Below are 26,441 nucleotides of genomic sequence, written 5' to 3' on the forward strand. Positions count from 1 at the left end.
AAGAACATCAGATCTTGTCATCAGTATCTCTTTCGTCTTCCAGAACCTTCCAACCATGGACTCTTACTAAGTGGGGATGCTCCTTGTTGATTTAAAGCCACAGTAGATGTCTTCTGATCTAAGGAGTGTGGGTTGACAATAGCGGGGAGGGACTATGGTGATGTAAAGGTACCCTGATGCCTTTGCAAAATGGGGGAAGAGAGATTGAGGTAAAAGAAGAGCCAGCCTTCAAACCACTGTCGTCCGGGCTTCAGGAAAGGGTAATGTGGCTGGAGACTTGACATGTTTCAACTGAATGAAAAATCATGATACCTTTACCAAAATTGTTAGCAAAAGGGAGCTGGCAGGGAAGTGGATGGAGAGCGGCTCCCCTCTTCTCCCCCTCCCGCCTCTTCCTTCCTTCCTCTCCTAGCTGTCTGTGAGGAGCAAAGCAGGTGGCTCCCTGTGGCTGACTTTTCATGACAACATGCCATTAGAAATTGCCGTCCTGTTGATCAATCCTCTCGACATGACAGATTTGCCGCAAGGCCTGGCTCTTTGAGCGCCAGCACTGTGGCTTTCCCTCCTTTTTTCCTGCACTAATTGGTGAAAGTTTTTTTACTGTGCTAGTGGCAGAGGAAATTCTTTTGAACGTTGTCACAATCAAGTGTTGACTTCTTTAGAATTGCAAGTAGGTTAAGTGAGTATCAACATTGGGGGTGGGCGGGAGGAGGGAAAACACCTACACAAAGTCACTACTCCCTAAATTTTATGATCAGAGTGGCATTGGGAAAGCAGCTAATTGCACCCTCCCCTCCCCCAACACATGCACGAGAACGAAGGCAAGTATTGAAATTGTGGTCCTTTTATTACTTCCATTATGTTTTGCCATGGGCAGGGGCAGCTCTGACATTTGGAATGGCGAAGACACTTTGCCATATTGATGGGGGAAAATATATCCATTTGTTTCTTCCTATAATTAGTAGATTCTGAACCACAGTGACCCAAATATTACGAGGCGTAGTAGAGTCAGAGGGTCACATAAAGTGTCTGTTAGTCAGGTACATTCTTCTGTCCCAAATCAACATATGGAGAATAACCTTGGCAGAGGGTTCATTCTCAGGAATTGATTTCTCCGCTCAAGTACCAAGACATGGTTCTGGGTAAATTTTGCTGTTCTGGTTACACAGGAGATTTTTTTTATCTAACCTAGAACATGACATCTTTTTATATTATGTAAATCCAAACTTCTTGATGAAACTGATTACTGTGGTTTCTCTTTTCTGTTTAGAGAGAATCCAAACTTGAAACCTATTTTTAATATCTATGATTCAAAATATTTACTGAAGAAATTTGTAAGTGTAATCTACATTTACACACATATTCCTTGGTGATAGGACAGTTGGTTTTGGATTAAAAGTTTTGTTTAGGCAGATCGAGAGATTATTTAAACGTGTATTTAAACGTGCCATGCCACAGAATCAGATTCTTGTCTGAATACCACTTTGGATAATTCCTAATTGAAAAAGATAACAGAGGGCACAAAATCCTACAACCTTATTACAGGTTTGTGACTGTCAAGAAGAAATTCTGCACACAAGAAAAGATTTTATACTGACTATGACATAAATACAGAAACCACACATCAAAAAGAGGCTGCTTCTGTTCAAAAGTAGTTATTTACTAGGAAGTGAGAATTATAGGAATAAAAGTTGTGAGGGTTATTAGCCACATTTCTAGAAATGACTTTAGTTTTAGGTGCACAATGGAAAGGTAAGAGAAGGCAGTAGTAGATCCTTGTCGGGAATTACCTGGACCTGGTATCCTCCTGAGCCACCACAGTTGCTCCATTTGTTAAGGTATGGGGGAGAGAAGAGCAGAAACCCCTGTTGCAAGAAACATCAATTCATATCATTAATTTTGCCATTGTAAAAATCATTTGTAAAATTTGCATTATTAACATTATCAAGTCGCTAGTTGGTGAGACATCAGACATGACGAGAGTGAAGGGCAGCTTAGGGAGAACTGGGCTTTAAACCCTCAGTAGATCGGAGTTAGGATCAAAGGCGCTTGCTTTATGTGGCTGTGCTAGACTTTGAAGTCATGACTGCACCTACAGCACTCATTTCATCAAGTTCACTGGTGTCTTAATAGCAGATCAATAAGTTTCAAAGTCAGAGAGTTAATTTGATACTAGTGCTGATGCGGTCGTGCTGGGGAAGCCGAGAGAGAGGCAGAGAAAGCTGCCTATTAACAACTCTGGTATAGAGCGCACAAAGATGCAGATTAAGGATATGTGCATGGCCCTGAAAAGGCAGGCTCTGTCTAGGAATGGGGAAGCCGAGGATTGCTAATGCAAGGGGTCCTTAATTTAGACATCTCAGGCTATCTGGAAGCTAGTCCGTGCTTGAAGAATCTTTAGTTAGATATACATGTGTATGTGTTTGCATGTATCTCAGTTCGGTATAAACAGGTCATGGGGGAAATGCATGCACAGGCCTTTGTGAAATAAAGAGGCATAAGGACTCCCTGTTTTCCTGCATAAGGACCATTTGTAGGTTTCATGGGATGATGGGAAGAGTAAAAAGTCTGGGGTTTTTGAAGGGCGCTTTGAACTTCTGCTTATTACATTATGAGAATGAAGTTGATTTGTTTAAAAAGTGGGAATCTCTCTTTCAAGTTAATAATACCTGGACGATGCTAATTTGTTACCAGTCCATTTTGATCCAAGGAAGTCTTAGTCCCCAATTCCTGGTCTTTAGAGCATAACTCGATGTGTGTGCAGACAGATGGGATTCTTTATTGCGCTCCATCTCCATTCCCCTGTAAGATTTTTCTCTCTCATCTCCCCACTTAGAAAGTGATACATTTTTATGATCTGTTCCAAAGATTTGTTGGACATAAAGAAACCAGTGGGCAAGTTACTGGTAAATTGAAAGAGAGAAGAAGACAAGTTGGGGACAAGGTGGCATGTTTGTATGTGTGTTTGGGATTTTTCTTTGTTTTCAGTGGTTTTGCTTTGGTCTTTCTTCGGGATAAGTATAAACATTGTGGGTGTGTGGTAGATGACATCAGTGGCTGTTGCAGGAGGGGGTTTGGGAGGGTGCTTTTTTATTTTTTTGGTGTAAGAGGAGGTTGTAAAGATACAGAGTTCAAAGATGCAAATCACAAGAAAGTAGAAACCTTTAAAATTTTTTTAATAAGAACTTTGCCATCTGTATGTACAGCACAGGCCTCCCAGCATCGAAGGTCAGATTCACACCCTTTTCGAACAAAACTCTAATTTAGAATGTTCATCTAAGGGTTGATAATGGTATTAGAGGGCTGGTGGGGTGGTCAGTGGGTGTTGAAGATTAGCTCAGTGGCCATTTCAGCTTTACCTAGACCCCCGCGATTCATTGGGTAGATTAACCGTCACATCTGTCATTTTATCCCTTTTACCACATTTAAAATACGAAAAGGGGGGTGGAAATATCGTCTCGAAGACAATTTATATGGAGCAAGCCAATGAAGCACGCTATTCCTAAAATGCCTAAGAAATCGCTCTATATTTGTATCTGTATGTCTATATGTATATTATAGTTATACATGATGTCACTCTGCATAGCAGATAGAGATGTTGAAATGATTTGGGTGTATTCATGTAAGTTGGTTATGCCAGGTAAGCTGCAAGTTTTTAAACTTAAACCTTTTTAATTAATCTTTTGCCTGTGTAGAGAAAGTCTTCTACTGTAGTCATCTCGTAAATCATTTTCTGCTTCTGGGCTGATTGTTCATTAAGCTGCTGTTGGTTGGTTTAATTCCTGAGAAAACTTCCATTTCCGCTCTGCGGCACCCTAACTTGGATAATGTAGGCTCCTTTGGAGGGTACTGGGCACTGTCTCTTAATGTCATTTCGGGATCTGCGGCATGTGCAAGAGGGGCTTTCGTTGAGTTGTGTTGTTTCCTGTGTGTTGATGACACAAAGATGTCACTGTGAAAGGGAACTTAAGAGTTTCAGTAAATGTAATGGTTCATTCTGAATAAAGTGAGAGAGACAGTGCTTGGAACCTGGGGAATAAGGGTGGAAGGAGCCGAGCTGATGAAGGTGTTTCTTGTCAAATTTGTGTAGGAATTATTTACCGTGCTGTCTTTCCTGAGCCGCCACAGTAAAAGTGAAGACATGGAAAATTATCCCAGATGGGACGAATCGCTCGTTCTCTGTTCTTTTTTTAAAAAGGAAAAGATTTCAGGGAGGGGGGAAAAAAGTCGTCTTTTTCTTTAGAAACAGTATGAATAAAATCTGGACAGCTGTCGAAAAAGATATGCCGTCTGCATTTTTTAAAAAATTTCTAGCCGCCACCATAACTAAATAGCTTGAATAGTACATCTTTTCTTTTCTTTTTTTTCCCCTTCATACATAATGATCTCTACTTCATTAAAAGCGTATTAATCTGGTTCCCAGTCTCTTGGGAGACACCTTAAGATGATGATATTGTGGGTTTTTTCCCCCCGAATTGTTTAAAAAAAAAATTCTAGCAGATTTGGTCCCTGTCAGTCAGAAATAATTGTGTTCTTAATCTTGTCCCTGATGGATGACTTGGAGTTCAGCAACGGACCGGCTCCAATGACAAATACAATATTAATATTCATTAACTGCTTTGACAATGCTAATTTTGATGCAGTAGTAAAGGGCCTTCCAAAGTTAGCGGCCAAAGCATCAGAGCTGCGCAAGGTGGCAAGATAATTTGTGCTGGTTTGCTGAGCTGAAGGCTTTTAAAGTCTATAGCAAAAAGCTAGGTACCACAAACAAAAAAGAGAAAGGGGAAAAAGTTCTGAAGCATTGGAAGGCAGGGCTGCGGAAATAATACGATCACAGTCCGCTAAAAAATTTGACACCTCTGATGCAGTTTCTTTGAGTGAAATTTCTACAAAGTTGCAACAAAAAAGCATAGCATGGTAAGTCAGCACATTCTTGATTTTGTTTAATCTTTTTGATCTTTTCAATTATCGCTATTTGAAGATCAATAGTCATTTTTTCCTACTATGCTTAGAAGACGCGCAGCGGTGGTTTAATATGTGTTAGGACCATTTGCTTTAAAGGAACACATCCACAAGTTTTGGTAGGGTTTTTTTTTTTTTTTTTTTTAAAGTTGGTCATGAGAAAATGTTATACAGTAAATTGTTCTGAATTCTCTGACAAATGGGTGTTTTTAATGGTCTATTTTGGTTTTTGTATCCCCCCGCCCTCCCCAAACAAGAATTCAGCAAGATAATTAAGCTCTGGATGTTGTCAAGAATTTAGAGGGTGCTTTCGGCTGGCTAAAAACTTCTTCCGAGTGAAGTGGTCCTCTAACTTTATCTAAATTCAGCCAGTTTCCTCCCCTTCTTTCTCTGAATGGCATCAGATAGCTATTAAAGCTTAATTTCGCTGGAGAACTGCAAAGCATTACTTTCACCAACTTAGGTGAACTCCTTTGGACTATTGAAATTGCCTTTATGTTTGCCAAGTCGGCAAACAAAATATCAGGCTTTGTTCTTTTGATTGAATGCCGGGTTGGGGGGAAAAAGAGAAGAGTAAGAAAGCCCTGCCTTTTTTTTTTTTTTTTTTAACGCCCCCTCCCTTTTTTGGGGGGATGGATTGTTGTGGAACCGGGGAGATCCCGGTTATTGTGCGCTTCCCCGTCAAGCGAGATAATTCTGTGAATGGAACTGTGCGTGAGCATCTTGTCTGGCGGCGCTGCTGGTGTGTTGCTGCTCCCCTGTGCTGCGGGCGCGCGGCGGCGGCGCGGGCTGCAGGGCGGGTGCTGCCCTCCAGTGGAGCCCGCGGCCGGCGCGGCCCGGCGGCCCTCGGCGCGGCAGCATGCCCGCGAGCCGGCGGCGGGAAGGGGAGCGCCGCGACCCGCTCTAGATGGTAAGCGGCGCCCGCGGGCTGTGCAGGTGCGCGGCGGTGGCCGGCCTGCCGCCACCAGCGCTGCGCAGCCCTCGGCGCCCTCGCATGCTCTGCGCGCAGCCCGTGCAACGTCCGCTGTCACTTCGCAGTAACTTTAAGATTGATGTCCCTTGACTGGTAAGGTGCCTGATGGATGGAGGCTTTTTTTTTTTTTTTAAGGTCCTTAAAAAAAAGAGAAAAAGGGATAAAAGAAATGGACAATACCGTTTATTCCGTACTTTCTTACCCCCGTGCAACATGCTTTATGATGATTATTGTCTAACTTGGAAGGGAATATCTGCGCGCACGGGGGTGGGGGGCACTTGGATGCTTTCCGTTCGCTGAGTTAAAAATCACAGTGCTCCACCCTTCTGGCTCCCCTCCTCCCCAACCCCAAATATTGTCATGAAGTGTCTGCATTTTTCTCCTTTTCGTGTTTATATAGTCTTCCAAGACCTGTTTCCCCTTCCAGTCATCTCAAACCTCTTTATTTAAAAAAACAAAACTTCGCTGATACTGTGAAGAAAAACAGCAGGATGTAAATAGCACTCCACCCCCCCCCCCCTTCCTTTCTCCAACACATGATCATGATTTCGTGCTAAAAGAAATGACTCTCAGATGTTTTTTTTTGGGGGGGGGGGTTAGGTTTTTTCCCCTTGTTAATTCCATAGAACTTTGCTGTGCTCCATTTCTTTATGGCAATGTTGAAGGCACTGCATGTGGGTGCCAACAAATTGGGGTGCTCTGAGGATGAATTCAGGACAGTGTGATGGGACAGCAGATTTCTGGAAAAAGTGTCTTTCCAGTCTTTAATTTGAAGAAACTCAAGAGGTTTCCCTTTTCCTTTTAAGGAGGAGGAGGAGGGGGTCTGTCTGGAATGTGTTGGCTCTTCTTGCTGTTTCCATTTTCCTTGTCTTTTGAAAAAGCCAGAAAATAAATTCTTAGTCAAAGTTGCCCGTCATGTTTGCAGCACTTTGCTGAGTGTTGCTTCTGTGATTGGGAGCTGTCCATCAGCGGGCAGAGAACTTGCAGTTTACTTAAGAAACTGCATGTGCGACAAAGGCAGCTGCCAGCAGTGTGGTGGTCTGTGTGAATAGAGGGAGGGAAGGCAATTAGGGGGCTGTGTGGCTGGGGCTTTTTACTTGTCAAACTGGAGGCTCATTGCTTTTGTTAGCGCCATGTAAAGGGAAATGGCAGGGTTTTGTTTTGGTATTAAGGGCCTTAAAGATTGCTGCCTGACACTTACACAGGAAGGCCAGATAAGTCCAGAACGAGGGGCCATGGAGCAGTATTTTAAAAAAGAAAATCAAGAATTCTTACTTTTTTGTGATGTTTAAGTCCTTCCAGCCCTTGTTTTTGTTGTTAGGTTTTTGTTTTTTGGGGGGGGGCAGGGGTTATTAAGTTGGCCCATGTATTAACATCGCTTAAAGATCTACATCATAAACAGTCCTGTGGGGTTGGAGATGAACGGTCGGCAATCAGTGCAGTAAATTAAAACCACCTCCTTTATGTTAGGTGTCCTGCCACCAGAGAAACCAAGTTTTGGCCACTGGTCTTGTTTCCGGTAGGACAGGTGTAAGATGTTTTCTTACCTGCGTGTAAATTGGAGCTGTGGCCTTTGGTTTTTGAAGTGGGTGAAATGACTTAACTCTTGGGGTGGGAAAGGACCAGAAAGGAATTGTGGATGAGTTTTGTCCTCGGGACTTCTGCTCTCTGGCTTAACCCCTCCTTGAGCAGCACCCTCCCGCCCACCGCCCCCCTCGCTGCATGTAAAAGACGATTTCAGGCCTGTGATGTCTCAGGGTCTCAACTCAAATTAAGTTAAACCCACACGAATGTACCCAGCCCTGGATCCTATGAGAGCCCCGGGAAAAGTAAGTTGGGTTTATGGGATTCCCCCACGCGTCCCTATCTCTGCCTTTGCCTCCCCTCTCCTCTCCTCTTCTGCTGCCCTCTTTACTCCTCCTTCTCTTCCTGCTCTTTCTGGGGACAGCTCACAAAACTCATCAGCCAAGAAAGGAGTTGGTCAAAGGTCCGACTCTCGCAATGCCAGTGAGCGCACGAAGCCTGGTCGCTCCTGCTTCCAGGGAGGTCAGTTGAAAACCTTTCAGGCAGAATCTCTCACTCTGGAAGGAAGAGAGGGTGCGTACGAGTTGCAGGCGAGGCCCTGCAAAGTGTCACTTCCGTGTCACTGTGACAAGAAAATATACTTTCCTCCTCCCTCCCCCTCTCCCATCGCAGCCCTTTCCCTAAGAAATTTGTTATGAGGGATTTGACAATCTTGCAGATAAAGTGCCTGCCTACCGCATCCGGTTGATCATTTCCCTCATGGCTGACCGTAATTTCTTTGCTACTCTTAGCGGCAGCTCTGTCCCTGCTGCCCAAGGTAACGGGTGAGGGAGGGGGACTTTTCTTAGGTGCCCTGAGCTGGCTGGGGAAAATGGGCCTTCCGTCTAATCCTTCATGGATTCTGCCCTATTAAAGATTAGGAACTAGAAGGAGTTTAAAAAAAAAAATTTTTTTTTTAATCTGCAATCAGTTGAGTTTGATTATTGGTAGTTTTTTAAATTTTAAAAATTTCTTAGGGATGGGTATGCAGGGGGAAGAGTTAGCAAAGTAATTATAGGCAACATGAGTGGAGAACTTGGAGCATTTTGAGTGTATCTGGCCAGAAATCTGGAGCCTTCTCCATCTTTTAAGATGTTTTTTTCCAGCTCTTTCAGTGAGCGGTATAAAAGGAGGGGAAGCCGGGAGGAGAAAGGAAAGTGAGAAAAGCCAGGAGGGAGGGAAAAGAAAAAAAAAGCTGGCCCAGGCCCATCGTGAAGGTACAGGGAAAGTTTTTTCAGAGGTGGAGAGAAGGAAACCCGAGCTGTTATGTACCCCAGGGATGCAGTTCTAGTGGGGATGGAGGATTTGAGTGGCAAGGGGGGCACAGTGGCCTCCGGGGTCTCTCTCTTGCAGCAGTTGGGCGGTTGGCACCTCAATTTGAATTGCTGGGTGAGTAGCGGTGTGTGTGTGTGTGTGTGTGTAGTGTGTCTGTGTGTGTCACCACACTCATGGTCTTTACCACTAAACTTATGCTTTCTTTTCTTTCTTAAATAAGTTTTTTTTTTCTTTAATTAAAAATAAATCCGATGGCGGTAGGGGGGCAGGGATGAGAATCCCTGGTCACTTCGGGCTGAGTCCTTTCCCTGTGTCCTTTTCACAGCACCTTTTTTTGGAGAGGGAGAGAAAGGGTTAAAAAAAAAGATGGGGAGGAGAGAGTCTGACTTTCATCGCCCTCCTTCCAGTCTGGCAGGCTGGAGTTTGGGAAGGGGTGGCAGGGCTGGAGATTTCTTCTAACACATCGTTTTGTCCCCCCTTCACCCACCAGAGTGGGCTCCCCTGCAAGAGGGAGAAGGGGAAGTGGCCTGCCTCATCGAGGGGCACGCTTTCGGAGCTCGAGAAGGTCTCACGCTCCCGGCTCTCACAGTGGCGGGGCTGCTGTCACGCTGAATGCCCACTTGCCGGGACGGTCTTTGGTTGTATTTATTTTCCATCTCCAAATGTAGACGTCGGCCTTGCCGGGTTCTGGTGATGCTGGTGGTGTCCGTATTTTCTGAACTTAATAAAACAGTGTGTTTGGGAGACCCGAGCACACGGCACTGCTGGACAGCTCGCTGTACTCTGGTGTTTGGGGAAGGAGGCGCTGCCCAGTCCAGGTTGGGAGTAAAGACACCGTCCTCTTCCATGGTCAAGTCAAATCATTTGCCTAAAGCAGGAAGGGAATTCTCTTTAATTTAGAGCCAGCTATTTTATTACCTTTATGTGACTAATAAAAGTAGTAAAATTTTTGTTGTTGAACGTCCAAACAGAAATATTTGCAGTGGTTGACCAGTTCAGATCCACTTTTGGGGGGGAGAAGGAATGAAATATATCACAGACTGTGAGAATCCATAATGTTTTCAGAATTGTGAATTAAGTCCTACATGTCATATTAAACATTTTTTTAATATTTATTTTTTAGTTGGACACAATACCTTTATTTATTTATTTATTTTTATGTGGTGCTGAGGATCGAACCCAGGGCCTCGCACGTGCTAGGCGAGAGCTCTACCGCTGAGCCACAACCGCAGCCCATATTGAACATTTTTAAAGCCCAGAGTGGCAGGTGATTGAGTGCAAAGCAAGGACAGGTGTAAAGTCTTCCTCTCTGGTTGTGCTCAGCTTTCTAGTTCATTCTGAGTGCAGTGCAGACTGGTTACCGCGGATTTCACACCCAGCATCAGCCCATTTCAAGGTTTCCGAGGGGTCCTAGGCCCTTGTTTAGTGAAATGGCTTTGGGTTACTTACTAGCTGTCCTGCTGCTTTGGGAGGATAAATCTCCATTCTTGACATCTTCCGAGAAGGGAGTTGCTTTCAGTGGGTGAATTCCCGACTCCAGCGATACAGATATCATGATCTTTGTATTGTCACAACAGGCTGCTGCATCTGTGTTTTCTGGAAGCAACAGGGCCTCCCCTTGGTGGTTTGGAGTTGGTGGGGGGCCCGGCTGAGCTATGTAATGGAATTCCTTCCTTCTGCAGTGGAATGTGATGACATCCTGACATGCCCTGCAGATTACGTGTTTCTGCACACATTTGAGTATTCTTAAAAATTGAACTTTGCCTCCGGTCATTCCCTCCTGACCTTGAACTTCCAACAACCACATTCGGCCCTGCTGACCTGGTGGCAACACTGTCATCTTCCAACACTGTCATGCCCTTTAACGGATGCCCGTATTTGGGGTCCTCACAGGCAGAATGCAGCAGTAGAGCACGGTTTACTGACCTCTTGCTGAGATCCCAGGGTTTGGGCATTTGCACTTTTGGGGCCCATAAATGAAATATCTGTTCCTCCTCTAAGTTTACCTGCTCTTGTCTAGAGAGAAAATGTGCTTCATCTCTGAAGGAAATAGCTGTTTCTTGAGCTTGTGTCCGGCTCCACAGAGCAGGCATGATTTCCAAATACAGACTAAGATTGAAAAGTTAGGCCCAGGGTTCAAGAGAACAATAAAAGACATTTTAGCAGCTGTTCTTACGTGTCAGTTAGGAAGGTAGTGTCGGATTCTGCTTAATACTATTTTCCTGAACTCCCAGGATATAAGAACCCTTACCGGCTTAAAATTTCCTCTCAATCAAAATTGGTGATTTCCTTCCATCATACTTAGGAATCTCTAGGTTTGGGGTTGTTGTGTTTGCTGTAGGGTGGGGACTGGAAATCATTATTATTTTTAAAAGTCGTTTCAAATTTGGGCTTTTGGAGTGCTTCATTTGGAATAGGTTAGGTTTATCCCTGGTTCTGTTTTGAAAATCAGATCTCCTAGAAACAGCTGTACCCTCTTACCCAGTTCCCAAACATTTTCTGCAAACCCGGATGCTCAACAAGATTGATTATGCTAACACTAATCATTTAATACCCAAGTAGTAGAGAAATATTTGGAGGGAGGGAGGAGGTTGCAAATTCCTGGGAAATTACTTATGGGTGAAGTGGCTGGTCCTTCATCGCCGTGGCCTGGTAGAGGATTAGGACAGTCAGTGGACCCTTGGTGCACCCTCTTGCTGACCTCTGGGTTGCAGAGTTTGGTGCAGAGGCATGCCACTGGAGAGAGGCCGGCAGGAAAGAAGCTCTGGAAACCGGCTGGCCAGGGGTGAAACTGGACCAGCGGGCCTAGACTTAAGCTCACAAGTGTTTTAAGAGTTAGTTGGGGAAGGCACAATGGGATGCTTTCTTTTTATTGGAAAATAAATGAGAATGAGTGGAAATAAATTATGTTTAATGAACTTAACTGGAAGTAATTGTTCAAGAGCCTGTGAAAGCACAGCTTGGCTGGTTGGGCCTTGGCTGCCGTCTGCACAGAGCTCAGCAGCTGGAGCACATCTTCCGGATTTGAATGCCCCCCTCATGTGCCCACCCCAACACCTCCAGCCCTATTCCACTGCTGTCCACCTCCCTGGTGAGAATTTGGAAACGGTCGTTAAGAGGAGCTGAACTTGACCTTCTAGGCCCTCATCGCTTGGTGGTCTGCTTGGCATGTGCCCAGCTGGGTGACCGTATTTTAGAAGCCCCTGCCCCCATCCCAGGGACTTAAGATGGTTCGAGTTAGTTCTCCGTATATGCGTGTGCGTGAGAATTTCGATGAAAACCGACTGCCCGTTTATCCTCTCCTGCCTGCCTGTTCAGTCATTTCCTCCGGAGGAGAATGTTACTGCCTCTGTGAGTCCATGAGAAACTATGAGCCTGCAGAATTTCCCAAATGGCAGGGAGAATTCACCCTTCCTCTTCTTGCTGTTGGAATGGATTTGATCCAAAGGGGCGGGGGAGCCAGCCATAGATAATTTTAAAACCAAATAGGCAGCACCTTCCTGGCAGGCCCCTGGGTGGTGAAGATGGAGCCATGTAGCCTGGACTGGTGGGCACTGTCTGCGGCACCTGGTGGCCAGAGGTGCAGGCGGAGAGCTGCCGCGGCAGGGGAACGTTTCATTTCTGCAGCTCATGGTAGATCTCTTCTCTTCCCACCTGTTTCTTTAAGTAAAAATTCAAACCTGGAGAAAGCTTTCCTCTTATATTATTATTTTCAACAGTAGTTATCAATTGACATTTTGTCATTAAAAAAAAAAATACAAAGCCCCATTAGCTGAAGCTGTGTGTGTTGGGGGGCGGGGGGACCCTGCCCTGGGTGTCTCCGGTGGCAGAGAGGAAAGGGATGGAGGAGGCAGCCCTGTTGAGAGGAAGCCCACCTGGGGCCTGGAAGGAGCCCCTGCCAGCCTTTGCCTCTGTCCATGGAGCAGGCGCGTTGGGAGTGTTGGGCGGGTGGAGACCTACGCTGGCCTCCTACAGGTTTCTTGCATCCCCCCCCTGTGGTGCTTCCAGTGGCCAAGGGGGTTGCCCAGCATTGGGGGACCCCTTGCTGGGTAGGAGGGCCACCTTGACTGACTGTCGCACCACCCACTGTTGCAGAGCCTGGCCAAAGCAGGATGGGGTTGCATCACCAGAGGGCTGTGGATGACTGAGAAGCAGCACCCCTCCTAGGTCACCCCAGCCCCTCCTCCTCCCCAGCCTCTGTGGCTGCAGTGACGTGAGACGTCTATTAATGTTTTACTAGTCGCCATTGGCCTCGGTGCTGCCATAATAGACGACATCTGGAAAAATGCACGGATAAACTATAAACCCATTTTTTATGTAAACCCGGAGTGAGCAGTGGCCCTTCCCAAAGCCCTTACCAGCCCCTCGTAATTTAAGACCACTGAAGACCTTCCGTATCCACCCAAGGAGGGCAAGAGGCTGACAAATGCTCCTCTGTGTGGCTTTTGTTTTATTGTGCTGGGCTCCAAGGCACTTTCTGGCCCCATTTTTCTTCTGAAGAAAGAGAGAGCCAGGGGGTGGGGTGCTGAGGAGGAGGCCGGTGGAGAGACCCGCTAGCAATGGCTCTATTTGTTTTCAGTGTCCGTTGATTAATAGGTTGCGGAGGTGAAAGGCAAGCTTTCATTCCCTTCAGGTTGCCCCTAGTTATGGGAGGTTGAGGGGCTGGGGTTAGAGGGGGCTGGCAGAGGGATGGGGAAGGGCCTTAATCAATCTTTTACTTGCCAAGTCCCAATTTATGAGTAGCATTTGGCGGGTGTGTGGGCGCTGGGCGATGAGGGTGGCATGGCCAAGTTGCAGAACACTACACTTAAGGGTTCTCAAAAGGTCAAAGGTCAGCCATAGGGGCTGCCCCTCCCACTCCCCCCACTGTAGTTCTGTGAATACTCCAGTCGAAAGGCTTTGTGTGCTTTGAGGGCCGTTAAAGGACCTTTTCTTTATGATTTAACTATTCAATGCTCAAAACCCATGGAACTTAATGAACAGAGCAGGGGAGGGCTTTGCTTTGGAAATAGCAGTTTCTCCAGGTAGAAAGCAGAAAGCCCTACTAATTTGAAGTCAGGTGAGGATTTGGGGCTTCTTTTAAATAGATATTGTTTGCTTCACTTAATGAGTTCAGTTTTTTTGAGTTTTTTTAGTTTCTTGGAAGCTCAGAACTGACCACATATAGAGTTTTTATTATCAGAATCCTGCTGGGTCCTAATACTGCATGTTTGTATTGGGGAAGCAGAAGCATCCTAGTGAATGTCTTAACCCCCCACCCCCCCGCCCCCACCACCCAGCCCGCTGTGCTCCTCCACAGCCAGCCTGATGGTGGTTTTTCCTTTACCCCTGCTAAAGAAAAAAAATCTGCACTATGGCCAGGGTGAGCCTGGAGGAATTGAGGAGTCCTGATCTGCTCCTAATGTTGGGCTTGGGGGTTGGGGGTGGGATGGGCAGGGAACATTGTTTGGTGAAACTGGGGTAGGCCCCGGGGGAGTCACTAGGAGATTTGAGGACTGATTTCCGCTCAGAGCCCTGGAGTATCTGCATCCAGTTGGGAAGCCTGTCCCTGGCTGATCTCGTGGGGTGCCTCTTACTCCACTTGAGGTGGCTGCAGTTGCAAGATGTGGAGGTAGGCATGTGGGGCTGCATGGCTTGGAAAAGCCATCTCCCAAGGATGTGACCTGGGAGACGCTTACTGCCTGGAGCTAATAGCAAATGCCAACTGCTCCATAGGTTTGTCAGGAGGTTTCATAGAATAAATATGTCACATGCTCAACATGGAGGCTGACCACAGCTGGCTCCCTGAAGCAGGGGCCTCCCTGAACGGGGCTGGGATGGCACTCTGGGTCTGGCGGTTGGCCAGTCCCTTTCCTACCCTCAGACCTTCCAGATGAGGTCCTGGAGTGGGGCGCTCCTAGGTGAGCGCCTGGTGCTGATGGTGCTGGTGTGCATGGGCAGCTCCGGATGGTAGTTTGGGAATATGTGGGGTATTTTATGAGAATTTGTTCTTGTGCTTAGAGAGTCGTAAATTTCCTCATTCTGAAAGGGTTAAATACTGGTACCTTGGGTGCTTCCTGAAGCGTCCCTTGGCTGCCTGTCATTGATTGTGTACACCCGGTAGTTCTGAAGGCATGTTGAAGGGAAGGCGTTTCCTAAAAGGCTCAGGTTTGGGGTTGCGGTTGTTTGTATGGCAGGCGTTACCACCCCGCTGCAGGGACCCCAGCACCGCCTCTTGACTTAGCTTCTGTAGCTTCTGTGCTGCGCATCTGGAGGGTGGCCTGTGTCCCTCCCCAGCAAAGTCCCTTGTCACATGTGAATTTTCCTAGAGAGGGGGCCGCAGTTTTGAACACAAGACTGCAGACCTTTTTTAAGAAGTAGAAGCTGTTCAGAGAGAGAGGGAATGCGGGGGGCGGGGGACATCTTGCTATTTGAATTCTTTGTTTTATTTATATTAGCTCTGACTTCTTCAAGGTCCTCACTCACCCAGATTCTCCAGGGATTTGGTCATCTCCAAGTATCTTCTTCTTTTTTTTTTGGTCTTTGTTTATTTTCAAAAAAATTTTAGCTCCTCTTTGACAGTCTTGTTCACTGGCACAATAAAGCAATGAATTTCTCACCAGAGATATATTTATTAAATATTACATTTTAAGAAGGGCATGTGTCTGAGGAAGGTTGGCCACACATCTTCCTGCACAGCCTTACCTTTGAAATAAAGAGTGCTGTTTGTGGCTGCATTTTATTTTCCTGTGAATTTAATTAGAGGAGACTGGAGGGGCAGCTGACCTCATCATCATTCATAGTCACTTGATGATGATGATGATGATGATGATGATGATTAATATTATTTTTTGGTACCTGGGATTGAACTCAGGGGCACTCGATCACTGAGCCACATCCCCAGCCCTAGTTTGTATTTTATTTAGAGACAGGGTCTCACTGAGTTGCTTAGCACCTTGCCATTGCTGAGGCTGGCTTTGAACTCGCCATCCTCCTGTCTCAGCCTCCCCAGCCTCTGGGAGTATAGGTGTGAGCCACCGTGCCCAGCTTTGATTATTTTTTCATGGTGCGTTTAGCTGTGCACCAGGCACTGTGCTGAGCACCTTACATATGAGATCTTACTCAGCTTTCCACAACAACCTCTCGAGGTAGACACTGTTCTCATGTGCCCTTTAGAGAGAGATAGGTCATTGTTCCCCTGGTCACACAGTCAGACCACTGGAGCAGAATTTACACCTCAGTTTTCCTCAAGCTCACAGCCCTCATTTTTGGACCCTGTGCAAATCCAGTGGGCTCTGAAAGCATTTTACAGGCATTGATTTAACTGAGCTGGTGTCTGTGGGACACTGGGCTGAGTGGTTCTTAAAGGGCCAGCCAGCCTGATCCCTGATTCTAAGTAGGCTGTGTGTGCAGAGCCAGCTGCCCTTGAAGCCAGCGTCTTGTGAGTGGCTTCCTGTCCTCTTCCTCCACCACTTGCAGTTTCTGATTCTCAGGCATTTTTGAGATGGTGCTCATGGCTCCCACAGACTGGGCATAGCAGAGGATACAAAGTTCTAGAAGGCACAGTAGTCCTTCCTTAGGAAACAGTTATAGTGGGGCTATGAAAGATGCATATCCTACCCCTGCCATGGGCAGAATATGATAAGGAAAGGAAGGACTGTGGGGTCTGAGACTGGAGAGACACAGGCATTTGCAAGATGAAAATCCTCACTTCATAAAAGCCATCCGGTTAGCTGGGTGGAGCACCAGATAGACCTGGCCTTGGCAGAAATGACCGCAGAGTTCTCTGTTCTTGATTGGGAAGCAGTTGTGGTTATGCTGTGGAGGGGCACCATGCCCTAATAGGATTCTTATTATTATCTCTCAGAGCCAGGAGCGCCTGGTCCCCTGGTCCCCCGTGCACTCCTGCTCCATCACCATGCTCTAGAGTTTTGAATGGACAGTAAAAGACTAGTTGGCTAGGCTCTGGTCTCCGAATCACACAGGGTCGCTGGCAGCCATCCCAGAGCTCAGACTGGGTTAAAATTGCTTTCGTACATGTATTTAGGAGGAAGGGGGAGACTTAAATTTTAAATCTCTACACCCACTTCTCTGTTGCCAAAAAATGTGGTCTTCATCTGTTTCTGTGCGAGTGGAGAAAGAGTCCCCCCCCATTTCCCATGGGCCCTGTTTGAAAGGTGGCTTGGGACTCGTGTTTCTGAACCGCAGACAGAGCCATGTCGCCAGGCCGCTCCTCCCTAACAGTGACAGTAATAACCAGCCACCATAATTCATAGCCTGACCCGTGCTAGGTCCTGTGCCAGCGCCCCGGTGGGTTCTCGAGAACTGGGGCTTGGTTCATGATTAGAACTCGCACCCCGTACCCGCTCTGCTTGCCTGGTCCCTCTGGTTCTCTGGCTGGGGCTTCTCACCATGGCACTCTGCAGCAGCCCAGGTGCCTGGTCCTGAGCCTAGAACTACGGGCCAGGTTCCCCTTGAGATTGCCCAGCCTGGGGATGAGAAGTCACAGAAGGCCCCCGAGAGTTGCCAGTCTCCGTCAGCCTTGGCAGCTGCTGGCTTCCCTGCCCCCACCAGCCCCTCCTCCTCCAGTTGCTCCCTTCCATGGTCCCACTTCCTGAGCAGCCCCCCACCCCCAAGTGGCAGCCTTCCCCCCGGTATGTGTGGTTCTGCTGGGGTCACTATTTTTCTACGCTTGCTTTCTTTCATGTTAGTAGTTGCCTATCTTTCCACCCAAACCGGAAACTTCTAGAAGACAGCCATAGTCATTTCCCTTTCCTTCTGGTGTCCATTCTCTACCATCTCTGTCTTCTGTCTATCTGTTTCTCTCTCTCTCTCTCTCTTTTTTTTTTTTTTTTAAAGTACTGGGGATTGAACACTAGGCCCCTGCAGCACTAAGCTACCTCCCCAGCTCCTATTAATGTTTGAGGCAGGGTCTCTCAAGTTGCTGAGGCTGGCCTCAAACTTGTGATCCTCCTGCCTCAGCCTCCTGAGTCTCTGGGATTGCAGCATGTGCCAGTGCTCCTGGCGATGTCTGTCTGTCTCTCTACTCCCTTCCCTTTCTCTTTTCCCAACACCCAGCACACTGTGGGGAGTCATCTGTTCATTCCTTCTCTAGTTGTTCTGAACGTAAATGTTTTCCTCAAGGTCCCCTCAGTACCTCCACAGGTACTGCCACTGGCCCGGGCACAGGGGCCCTTTGCCTAGTTGTATACCACCCGGCCTTGACCTTGCTAGCTCCTGACACTAAGGATATGTTTGTTCTCAAAAGCTCCCTCTGCTTTGATGGCTTTTAACTCAGTTATTTTGATTGCAAGATGGTAACCAGGTTTCTGCAAGCGACAACTAGCCCCTTTCTGCGAGAGTCCTGTGGTTTATAGAAATCGCCAAAGCAGGCTGTTTGGAGGTGTTCTTTTTCAGTAGTTCTTTCTGGCTCATCTGGTGAGACATATGTCTTTCTGTGCACAGCCCCCATGGTGCACTGTGGTGAAGTGTTTGTCCTTCCTGCATCCTGTGCCTTCCTCACCCATATTTAAAAAAAAAAAAAGGACAAGAAGAAACCTGGTGAGAACAGACTGCTCCGTGGTCCCTGAGCTCAAGAGGCGCTAGTGGGCAGCATGGAACCTGACTCCTTTTCTTTTAATGCAGTTCCCTTTCCTTGATGTTAATGCAAGTTGCGCCTTCCTAAAAGTAATAAAAGGAAATGAAGACACGTTCTGAAATGAAACTTGACTCTAATCCATTCATCATCTAATACTAGCCTCTTTATCTTCGCTGGTACCTAATCTGGTTAAATGTCCCTGTTGTAGGATTTTAGTGAAAATCCTCTATTGGGAATAGGGTTTTTTGCAATTGGATTACTCTCAGTAAATGGCCCAGTAGTTCGCTTGTTTCAGCTTAATTTTTTCTTTGTGATCTTGCTGGGCTGAGTTATAGTGTAGCATAGAGGAGGGGATTGGACTAGCGTGGGGTGGGGAAGAGGAGAGCCATCCGAGAGAGCTTCGGGATGCACCTAGAAACATACTTTAAATGCTTTTCTTTCTTTCTCTTTTTCCCCATTTCTCTCTTCTGACCCACCCTGCCCCCACACAAAAATACTTGTACTTTGTTTGCAAGAGCCGGCTGCCCATTTCTAAAATGCATACCTTTTATTAGCCCAATTCATCATCATCCAGTTAATTTATTAGTGGTCCCTGATGACTTCCTAATGAAACTCCTAATGAATCAGTGCTGCGTAATCTGCATAAAATATGCAGGTGCTTGCCAGGCAGTTAGAGCTTTCTGGTAAAGTTCACACTCCCACCCAGAGCCCGAGTGGGGATCTTCATCCCTGAGATCTGTAAAGGCTTGTAGAGTGCCCGCCTTCTGAAGGGCGGGGGGAGGCAGATAGGGAGGCTCACTGGGTGCATTTGGGTCCTGGCAGTTTTCTTGTAGAGGAAGGCTTTCCTTGCTGGTCCCTGCAAAGCCCTGCCTGCCTCGCAGAGTCCTGTGGTGGGGGCCTGAGTGGGAGACTCCTCCCCCGTGGGCAGGAGCACAGTAGGGCTGGGAGATGACAGCCCCCACTTTCGACCCACCTGCCGATGGGAAAAGTGCACTCTCGGGCTCTGTGCTGGGTAGGGATGGAGAAGACATTTTAAATGCCAGGCTCAGCGGGGAGCTGGACCGGGGAAGTGGGGGACAGGCAGAGTTGAATGCATCTCACAAAACTGAGGTCTGGGGGCGTTGCAGGGCCCTGCTCTGAAGGCTTGGCTCGACGTGTCACTCTGCTCTCTCCCTCCCCGCAGTCGAACAAAGTGCCGGTGGTGCAGCACCCTCACCATGTCCACCCGCTCACGCCTCTTATCACCTATAGCAACGAACACTTCACCCCGGGAAACCCGCCGCCACACTTACCAGCTGACGTAGACCCCAAAACAGGTAGGCCACGGGCTGCGTGCCAGGGCAGAGCACCAGACGGGGTGGCGGGGGTGGCAGACCTGGGAGGCCTGGGAGGGGGCTGGTGGGAGTGGTGATGGAGGGGCCCCGGTTCCCTCTTGTGAACTGAGCAGGACGCTCTTAGAGAGGCCAAAGCCTGGTGAGGGAATGAGTTTGCCCTCCCCTCTGGACAAGGCCACTTGCAGGGGTACAGACATGACTTCAGAGTCCCTGCCTCTGTGCAGGAGTGGCTCATAACTCCAACAACACTAGAGCCCCAAACAGAGGTGGGGGTGGGAGTGGCATTGGCCTCCTTCACAGTTCTGGTAGGGAAGAAGCGGGGGGCTCATAGGCCCCAGTTCTCTTGGTGGCCAATAGACTCCAGTTGATGGACAGCCTCAGAAGACCCCGGAGTTCTGCCTTCTCTTTGCTGGTTCATTTGGGCTCTTCTCCCCTGAAGTATTGTGGGTGTCAGCAAGCCCATTTCACAGATGTGAAAACCCACATCCAGGAACTGTTCCTTATTTTCCCATAGAACAAGCAGTAGGGTCCCGGACAGCAGCCCCTTTCCTCATTCTGCTTGTTGCTGACTACATTTTTTTTTCTTTTTGGTACTTGGGATTGAACCCCGGGGGGGGGCGGGGGGGGGCTCCTAACCTCCCCCAGCCATATCCCCAGCCCTTTTTAAATTTTTTTTAAGTTTCATACAGGCTCTTGCCAAGTTGCTGAGGCTGATTTTGAACTTTCGTCCTCAGCCTCCGAGTCACTGGGATTACAGGCGTGCGCCACCACACTTGGCTTGCTGACTGTTTTTTTTTTTTTTTCTCCCAAAGGGAGAGGGCAAGAAGGCAGGGTTACTTGGAGCCCTCCCAAGGACAAGATCCAACGGGGGCGGGCAGCCACAGCTCCCAGGGGGGTGGCCATGGGAGATCAGCTAAGGCCTAAGGCCGGGTGCTGCTTGCAGGCTGGGTTCCTTTCCCAGCGAGCCAATCATAAGAGTGGTTTAAAATGGTGGTTCCACCTCACTTGTCAGAGGGAGCAGTTGGTGTTGGGTGAGGAAGGCTGCCGGGCAAGGCGACCTTTACTGGCCCTGAAAGAAGCCACACATGAGGGGGTTTTCACTCCCTTCTGAGCCCTCTTTGTGCTGGTGCAGGACCAGCCTGGTACTTGCATGGCTTGAGGGGGCTGCCAGCCAGCCCCAGGCTCTGCAAGTGAATGGCAGCGTCAGCGTCTTATTTAAATAATGGTAGTACAGGGAATAGCTTTTAAATGGTTATCGTAAAACATATGATTAACGTCTGTGGACTGTTTACTTTTCTTCTGCGAACATTCTTTCAAGTGTGCAAATGGCTCGGTGTAGGGTCCAAGCCCAGCTAATCTGTTTGAGAGAAAGCAATGTCTGCATGAAAATGTCACCCAGGGAGACTTCATTTACAGATTAAAAGCTTCCTGAATGAATTTTTTTAAAAAATGAAATAGTTTTTATCCATGAACCCGCAGCTCTTTCCCTTCCACGTTCTGTTGTGACTGCGATGCTGCGCACTTGGTTTCCCACCTCAACTGTGCAGAGGAGCTCTCTCCCGCTTCCTGGGACTTGGTTGCAGGGTGTGCTCCTGTGCAGCCTGGCAGAGTGCTGTGGTGCCCACCTTCAGCATCACTCACTCCTGGGTGCCTCGGGAGGGCCCTTGGCCTGTGATGCACGGCACCTATCAGCAGATAGGATGAGGGCCTACAGCCCCTCAGGAATGAGGCCCAGAGCTGAGCATGCCAGGCCTCCAGCAGCTCCTGTCTGTTCAGTTCTGACTCTCCTGGGGACAGGACGCCAGTGGCATCTGGTAGTTCCTGCAGCTGATTGTCTCCATAGAGGTGCTGCCATTCTAGAGGGGTGACCTCTTTTAAAAGAAGTCAGTGTAACCTTTCCTCGCCATAGCTCAAAAGATGCTGTAAATCAGAGGAGTAACTGTCCGCAGGTAAGTCGTCAGAATTAAAAGGGCAAAGGGACCCATTCTGAGGGCAAAGTTAGTGTAACTTTGTTCACCTGCTATGTGCGAGGCTCTTTAGATGTTTTTTTTAATTGCATGAGTCACATAAGGCTGAAATGATCAAGGTGACATTTGCTAAATCTGATTTGAGCCACTATACCAGTCCCTCTAGAATGAGATAATTGTTTAAACTTAGACTATTAGAAAATGAGACAAATCCTAGTGATGTTTTGCCATCAGAATCATGAATGACCTCATGCTAGGGTTCTGAAGACATGCCACTCTTCATCCTTTTCCTGTCCCCATCCCTAGCTCTTGCTCCTCCCTCCCCTCCCTCTCCTGTACCTAAAACACTGCATCTTCTCTCAGGAATCCCACGGCCTCCGCACCCTCCAGACATATCTCCGTATTACCCGCTATCGCCTGGCACCGTAGGACAAATCCCCCATCCGCTAGGATGGTTAGTACCACAGTAAGGAGTTCCATTTTTTTAATTTCCTTTTTGTTTCTTACATGGGCATGTTTATTATTTAGTCTGTGTGTGTGTGTGTGTGTGTGTGTTTCAGAAGGACAGGGTTGGTGGGAGGCCATGGGGAAGATGTTCCATGAGAACACAGGAGAATGAGAACCCTTTAGATAGGTTTGTAGAAAAGGGATGTGGAGACTTGACCTTCTGAACCCACAGTCCCCAAAGGCCTTGTGGACGAGGTGCCCTCAAGATACTTGGAATTGCAGAAGGCTGCTGGGGCTTCCAACTGTTGAAGTTGATTGTAGTCTTCTGCTGGTGGCATCTCAAACTGTGGGGTCATGTCACTGGGGTGACATGCTGAGTACTCTTTTAGGTATTGCTTCACCCAACTCTGGAGGGTGGCGAGGGGTGGCTGAGTCCTTTCTGCAGTGGGTGGGGTCTGATGTGGGGGGAGGGCATGGGAACAGAGACAACCTGGTTGTGAAATCCAGGGCTGGGGTGGGGCTCTTCTTTTGTAGTCCCAGTGTCCCCAGCCCCTTTGCTCCCGTCACTTCCAAAATCTGACGGTGGAAAGTGTTGTGTGTTGAAGCTCATGTGATTCTTGGCCTGTTGGGAGATTTCCCCCAACTGTGAAGGATGGGGACAGGTCATTGGAGCACTCAGTGTGACACACAAGGCCCTCCTGAGTGTTCGCCCTCATCCCTGTCACTGCAGAGGTGATTCATCTGCCCTTTGCAGCCTAACATCATAATATTTTAGAATCTGAGCAGAAAGGCCTTTCATGCATACGCCTGCTGTGTGTGTGTTGTACAGTATGCATGAACAGGTGTGTCGTGTCTTGTTGTGATTGTATGTACGTTGTGTTTCTTATCGGTAACTCCTGCTCTTCAGAAAACACAGGACAATTGTTGAATGCCAAAAGAAATCCTGGGGGCTGGGGTTGTGGCTCAGTGGTAGAGCGCTTGCCTAGCATGTGTGAGGCACTGGCTTTGATTCTCAGTGCCACATATAAACAAATAAATAAAGGTCCATCAATAACTAATAAAAATAAAAGAAATCCTGGTGGAACTCTCAAATTTGGACCTTAGGGAGCTAGCCATTCATACCCTTAAAGAAAGTTTGGGGCTGACTCACTCCCCAGTTCCCCTTTATTTCTCTAGTTGAACAGATTCTGCACTAAAAATAGGTTGGATTATGTATTAGCTATACCAAATACCAGCCCTTGCACAGTTTCTGTTTTGTGTTCTTTTTGTTTGGAATAGAAGTGATTTCCAGATTATGACCCATTTCTTCTTAAATGGACGTGATCCAATCCTTGGTAGTTCTCAGTCATCCTGTGCCTGGTTTGGCTGATGGGAAGATATTAAAAGCTAGATAAAAAGGAATAGCCAACTCAGACAACCCTCTGTCAGGAAAAGTTGTGTGTCTTTCATGAGGATGCTATTTTGCATGTTGCTGTATTTTTTAATTATTGTAATGAGGTGTGATTGTCTATTGGTTACCCACAATTCTTCTTGGGGACTCTCCCCCCGGTAACTCTTGTCAACACTTGTTAATTTGACAAAAGGCTACAAATTAAGCTCTGTTAATTTAATGTTTTCTCACCGAGATCTAAATACCGAAAGAGGCCCAAAGCGCAACTGAAGTCCTTTGATTCACTGTACTTTATTTTGGTATAAATTTACATTCATTATTGTTTTCCTTTGGATGTGTAGCCCTCAATTAGTGTGATGGCTCCATTAAAGGAAGCTAGACTTCGCCTTTAATTATTACAACAAAACACCTAGTCTCAGCTTGGGGAGAGGGTCTCTATTGACATAAGCAGAGGTTATAAAATTTAATTAGCCATTCCTATCAGATTTATGGCATTCAAATTGTTCTGTGTTTCTTCCCTTTGATCCTTGCTGTACAATCCCCAAGATTTTTGTTCTGATCAAATGAGAATAAAGCTGACTGTGCAGAGAGAACTTTCCCCAGTTCTTCTTTCTGTCCCCACCCCCAGCCTGGCTTTCAGTCTCTCATCGTGTACCCCTTCTTTGTAGGCAAGGTCAACCAGTGTACCCTATCACAACAGGAGGATTCAGACACCCTTATCCCACCGCGCTGACCGTCAATGCTTCCATGTCCAGGTGAGTTCCAAGAGCCAGGGCCCTGCAGGACCGACTGCAGGCCAGTGCCCTGGCCGGCCACCGTGTGGGTGCATGTGCAGAGCCGGTGTGTACCTAGGCTTCGATCCTAGAAGACACTGAGCCATCGCCTGAACTTCCGGGGGAAGTGATGCCTTTCTGGCTCGAATCTTTGTGACTCAGCCAATGGGAGCTGTGGATGTTCAGAAATTTAGAAGGCAGGATGAAACAGTTGGGGCATGTGGAGCTTTTAAAGTTTTCTTTCTCTGTTGTCCTGAACTAGTGAGAAGGGAGGGAGTGGAGGTCATTTTATTATGGTACAAAGAAGAGTTTTGCAGAACGATTATTATTGGTTGTTTCAAAGCTCAAATTCTGATTGAGTCAGCAAGAAAGCCCAGCAAACAGCCCCTGCCCCAACCCCTTCCACTGCCTCCCCAGCTCAAAGCAGCACTGCCCAATAGAAGCTGCATGAGGCACTGAGTGACTTGGGTGTTTTCTGGTAGTCATATTTTTAAAAAAAATTTTTTTAAAGTAAAATGATGCTCAGTGATACATTTTATTCATCCCAATACAGTGTGGCTGAAATATTGTTTAACGTGATCACCATACAGCAACTGTTTATGGAATTTTACCTTTTTTTCCCATATTTAGTTTTTATAATCTGGTCTGTGTACCTGGCCACATTTCTGGTACTCAGTAGCCACATGTGCTGGTGGCTACCATATTGGCCCATGCAGCTCTAAATCCTTGAAAGATTTTTAAAAAGACCCAGGGCATGTATACATTCAGGCCTCTTTCTATTTAAGCTTATAAATATATACACAACATACATACATATCTCCATGTTCTCATTTTCCTTCCTCTAATTAATTCTGGCTAATTTTTCAGTGACTGCTAGTTTATTTACAAACTGGTTGGCAGCAGTATGTTTAAGTAGTCACTAATTGCTCCTAATGATAGTTTTATTTTCTGTTCATCTGATTTTCAGTCAAGTTAATTAAATCGGTGGAGGTTTAGACTTTCCTGATGGGCTGAAACAACCAATCCATTTTGATGATGGCATATAATTAAATTAGCATGCATTACATGGCAAGGATGCTGTCCCCAGCCCCTTCCCTTATTCTCAGTGGCTAACATGGGGCACCAGGACCAGAGACAGAAAGCCTGGCCATGATGCCTCTTTTCCTACGTACAGAAGAGAGGATTTTGGTGGGAGAGAGAATGCGAATCAGACCCATTGAGAAAAACCAACAGTAGCCTGTGTAGTGGGTGTAATTGTGCTGTGGGTATGATAACAAGATCGTTTCCCACGTGTGATGACATCATCACAGTTTCGAAATCCATGCCAATAGGCATTAGGCGGGAAGATGCTTTTTTGCGCTCTCTGGACCAGCAAGAGGGGAGTCACTCTCTTAAGGACTGTGGTCCGTGGCCTCACAGAGCGCAGGAGCAGCACCAGAGCCTCCCAGGAGGGGCGCTGCTTGGGAGCCTCAGCTCACCTCCCCACTGCCCCGCATTCCCGGTGCACCCGCTTGGTTTCCGTGTTTATTTATTCTGTGCGTCCAGAGGTTGAAAGCAGCGATGTCGTAAGACAGGGATTGGGGTTAAGCTTATTGATTGAATTATCATTAGGAGGTTAGTCGATGATTTATAGGTGGGCAGGGGGTGGAGGAGAAGAAGGGAGCGGTGGGAAGAGAGAGGTTAGGGGCTGGAGGTGCGGGGGAAAGCGGCCGATTCCCCAGGTAGGCCGTATGAAAGGTAGCTAGTTAAAAAGCGTATACAGCAAATTAAATACATTATTGTGATAATGGGGTGACAGAAGTATGGGTCTATTATACTTATGGCAGTTATAGCAAATGTAGGCAGCTTGCCCTGTTCCAGAACACCCTTTGATATTCATTCTATTCAGCAGCGGGGCCAGGACTTCTCAGAATTAAGTGATGGGTCATTATACTTTAAACACCATGGAGAAGCCTAGATTGGCAATTAAACAGCTCTTGCTGACACTCACTTGTGCCACCCTGTGACCCCCTTTAGATTGAGATGTTGGAGCTCCGGGCCCTCAGCCTGCTAAATTGGTGCAAGGCTCTCCTCCTGACGAGAGCGGGCTCTGAAATCTGCCGGCTTCAAAGGGAGCGAGATCATGTATAAACCATAATGTGGGTGCACCGTGGCTCACAAAAAATAAGGCAGGAAGAGAT

General features: G+C 47.2%; 1 protein-coding gene across 46 annotated transcripts in view; it reads left to right on the forward strand.

Annotated features, from left to right (window-relative positions):
• The window catches only part of Tcf7l2 (transcription factor 7 like 2), a 188,100-nt gene that overhangs the window by 143,620 nt on the left and 18,039 nt on the right, over nucleotides 1-26,441 (forward strand). For 33 of the 46 annotated variants that reach the window (XM_046449744.2, XM_046449751.2, XM_046449749.2 and 30 more), the window contains 3 exons: nucleotides 19,534-19,666; nucleotides 22,015-22,117; nucleotides 24,157-24,243. In XM_046449744.2, the coding sequence (XP_046305700.1) occupies nucleotides 19,534-19,666; nucleotides 22,015-22,117; nucleotides 24,157-24,243 (323 nt within the window). Of the gene's footprint in view, nucleotides 1-7,369; nucleotides 8,888-19,533; nucleotides 19,667-22,014; nucleotides 22,118-24,156; nucleotides 24,244-26,441 lie in introns of those variants that run through there. The other 13 variants (XM_046449746.2, XM_046449748.2, XM_046449754.2 and 10 more) reach the window with 2 other exon arrangements.

Source organism: Marmota monax, unplaced genomic scaffold, assembly GCF_021218885.2.
Source record: "Marmota monax isolate L192 unplaced genomic scaffold, Marmota_monax_Labrador192_F-V1.1 WCK01_AAM20220418_F8-fsc00004, whole genome shotgun sequence".
In the NCBI taxonomy this organism is placed as follows: Eukaryota; Metazoa; Chordata; class Mammalia; order Rodentia; family Sciuridae; genus Marmota; species Marmota monax.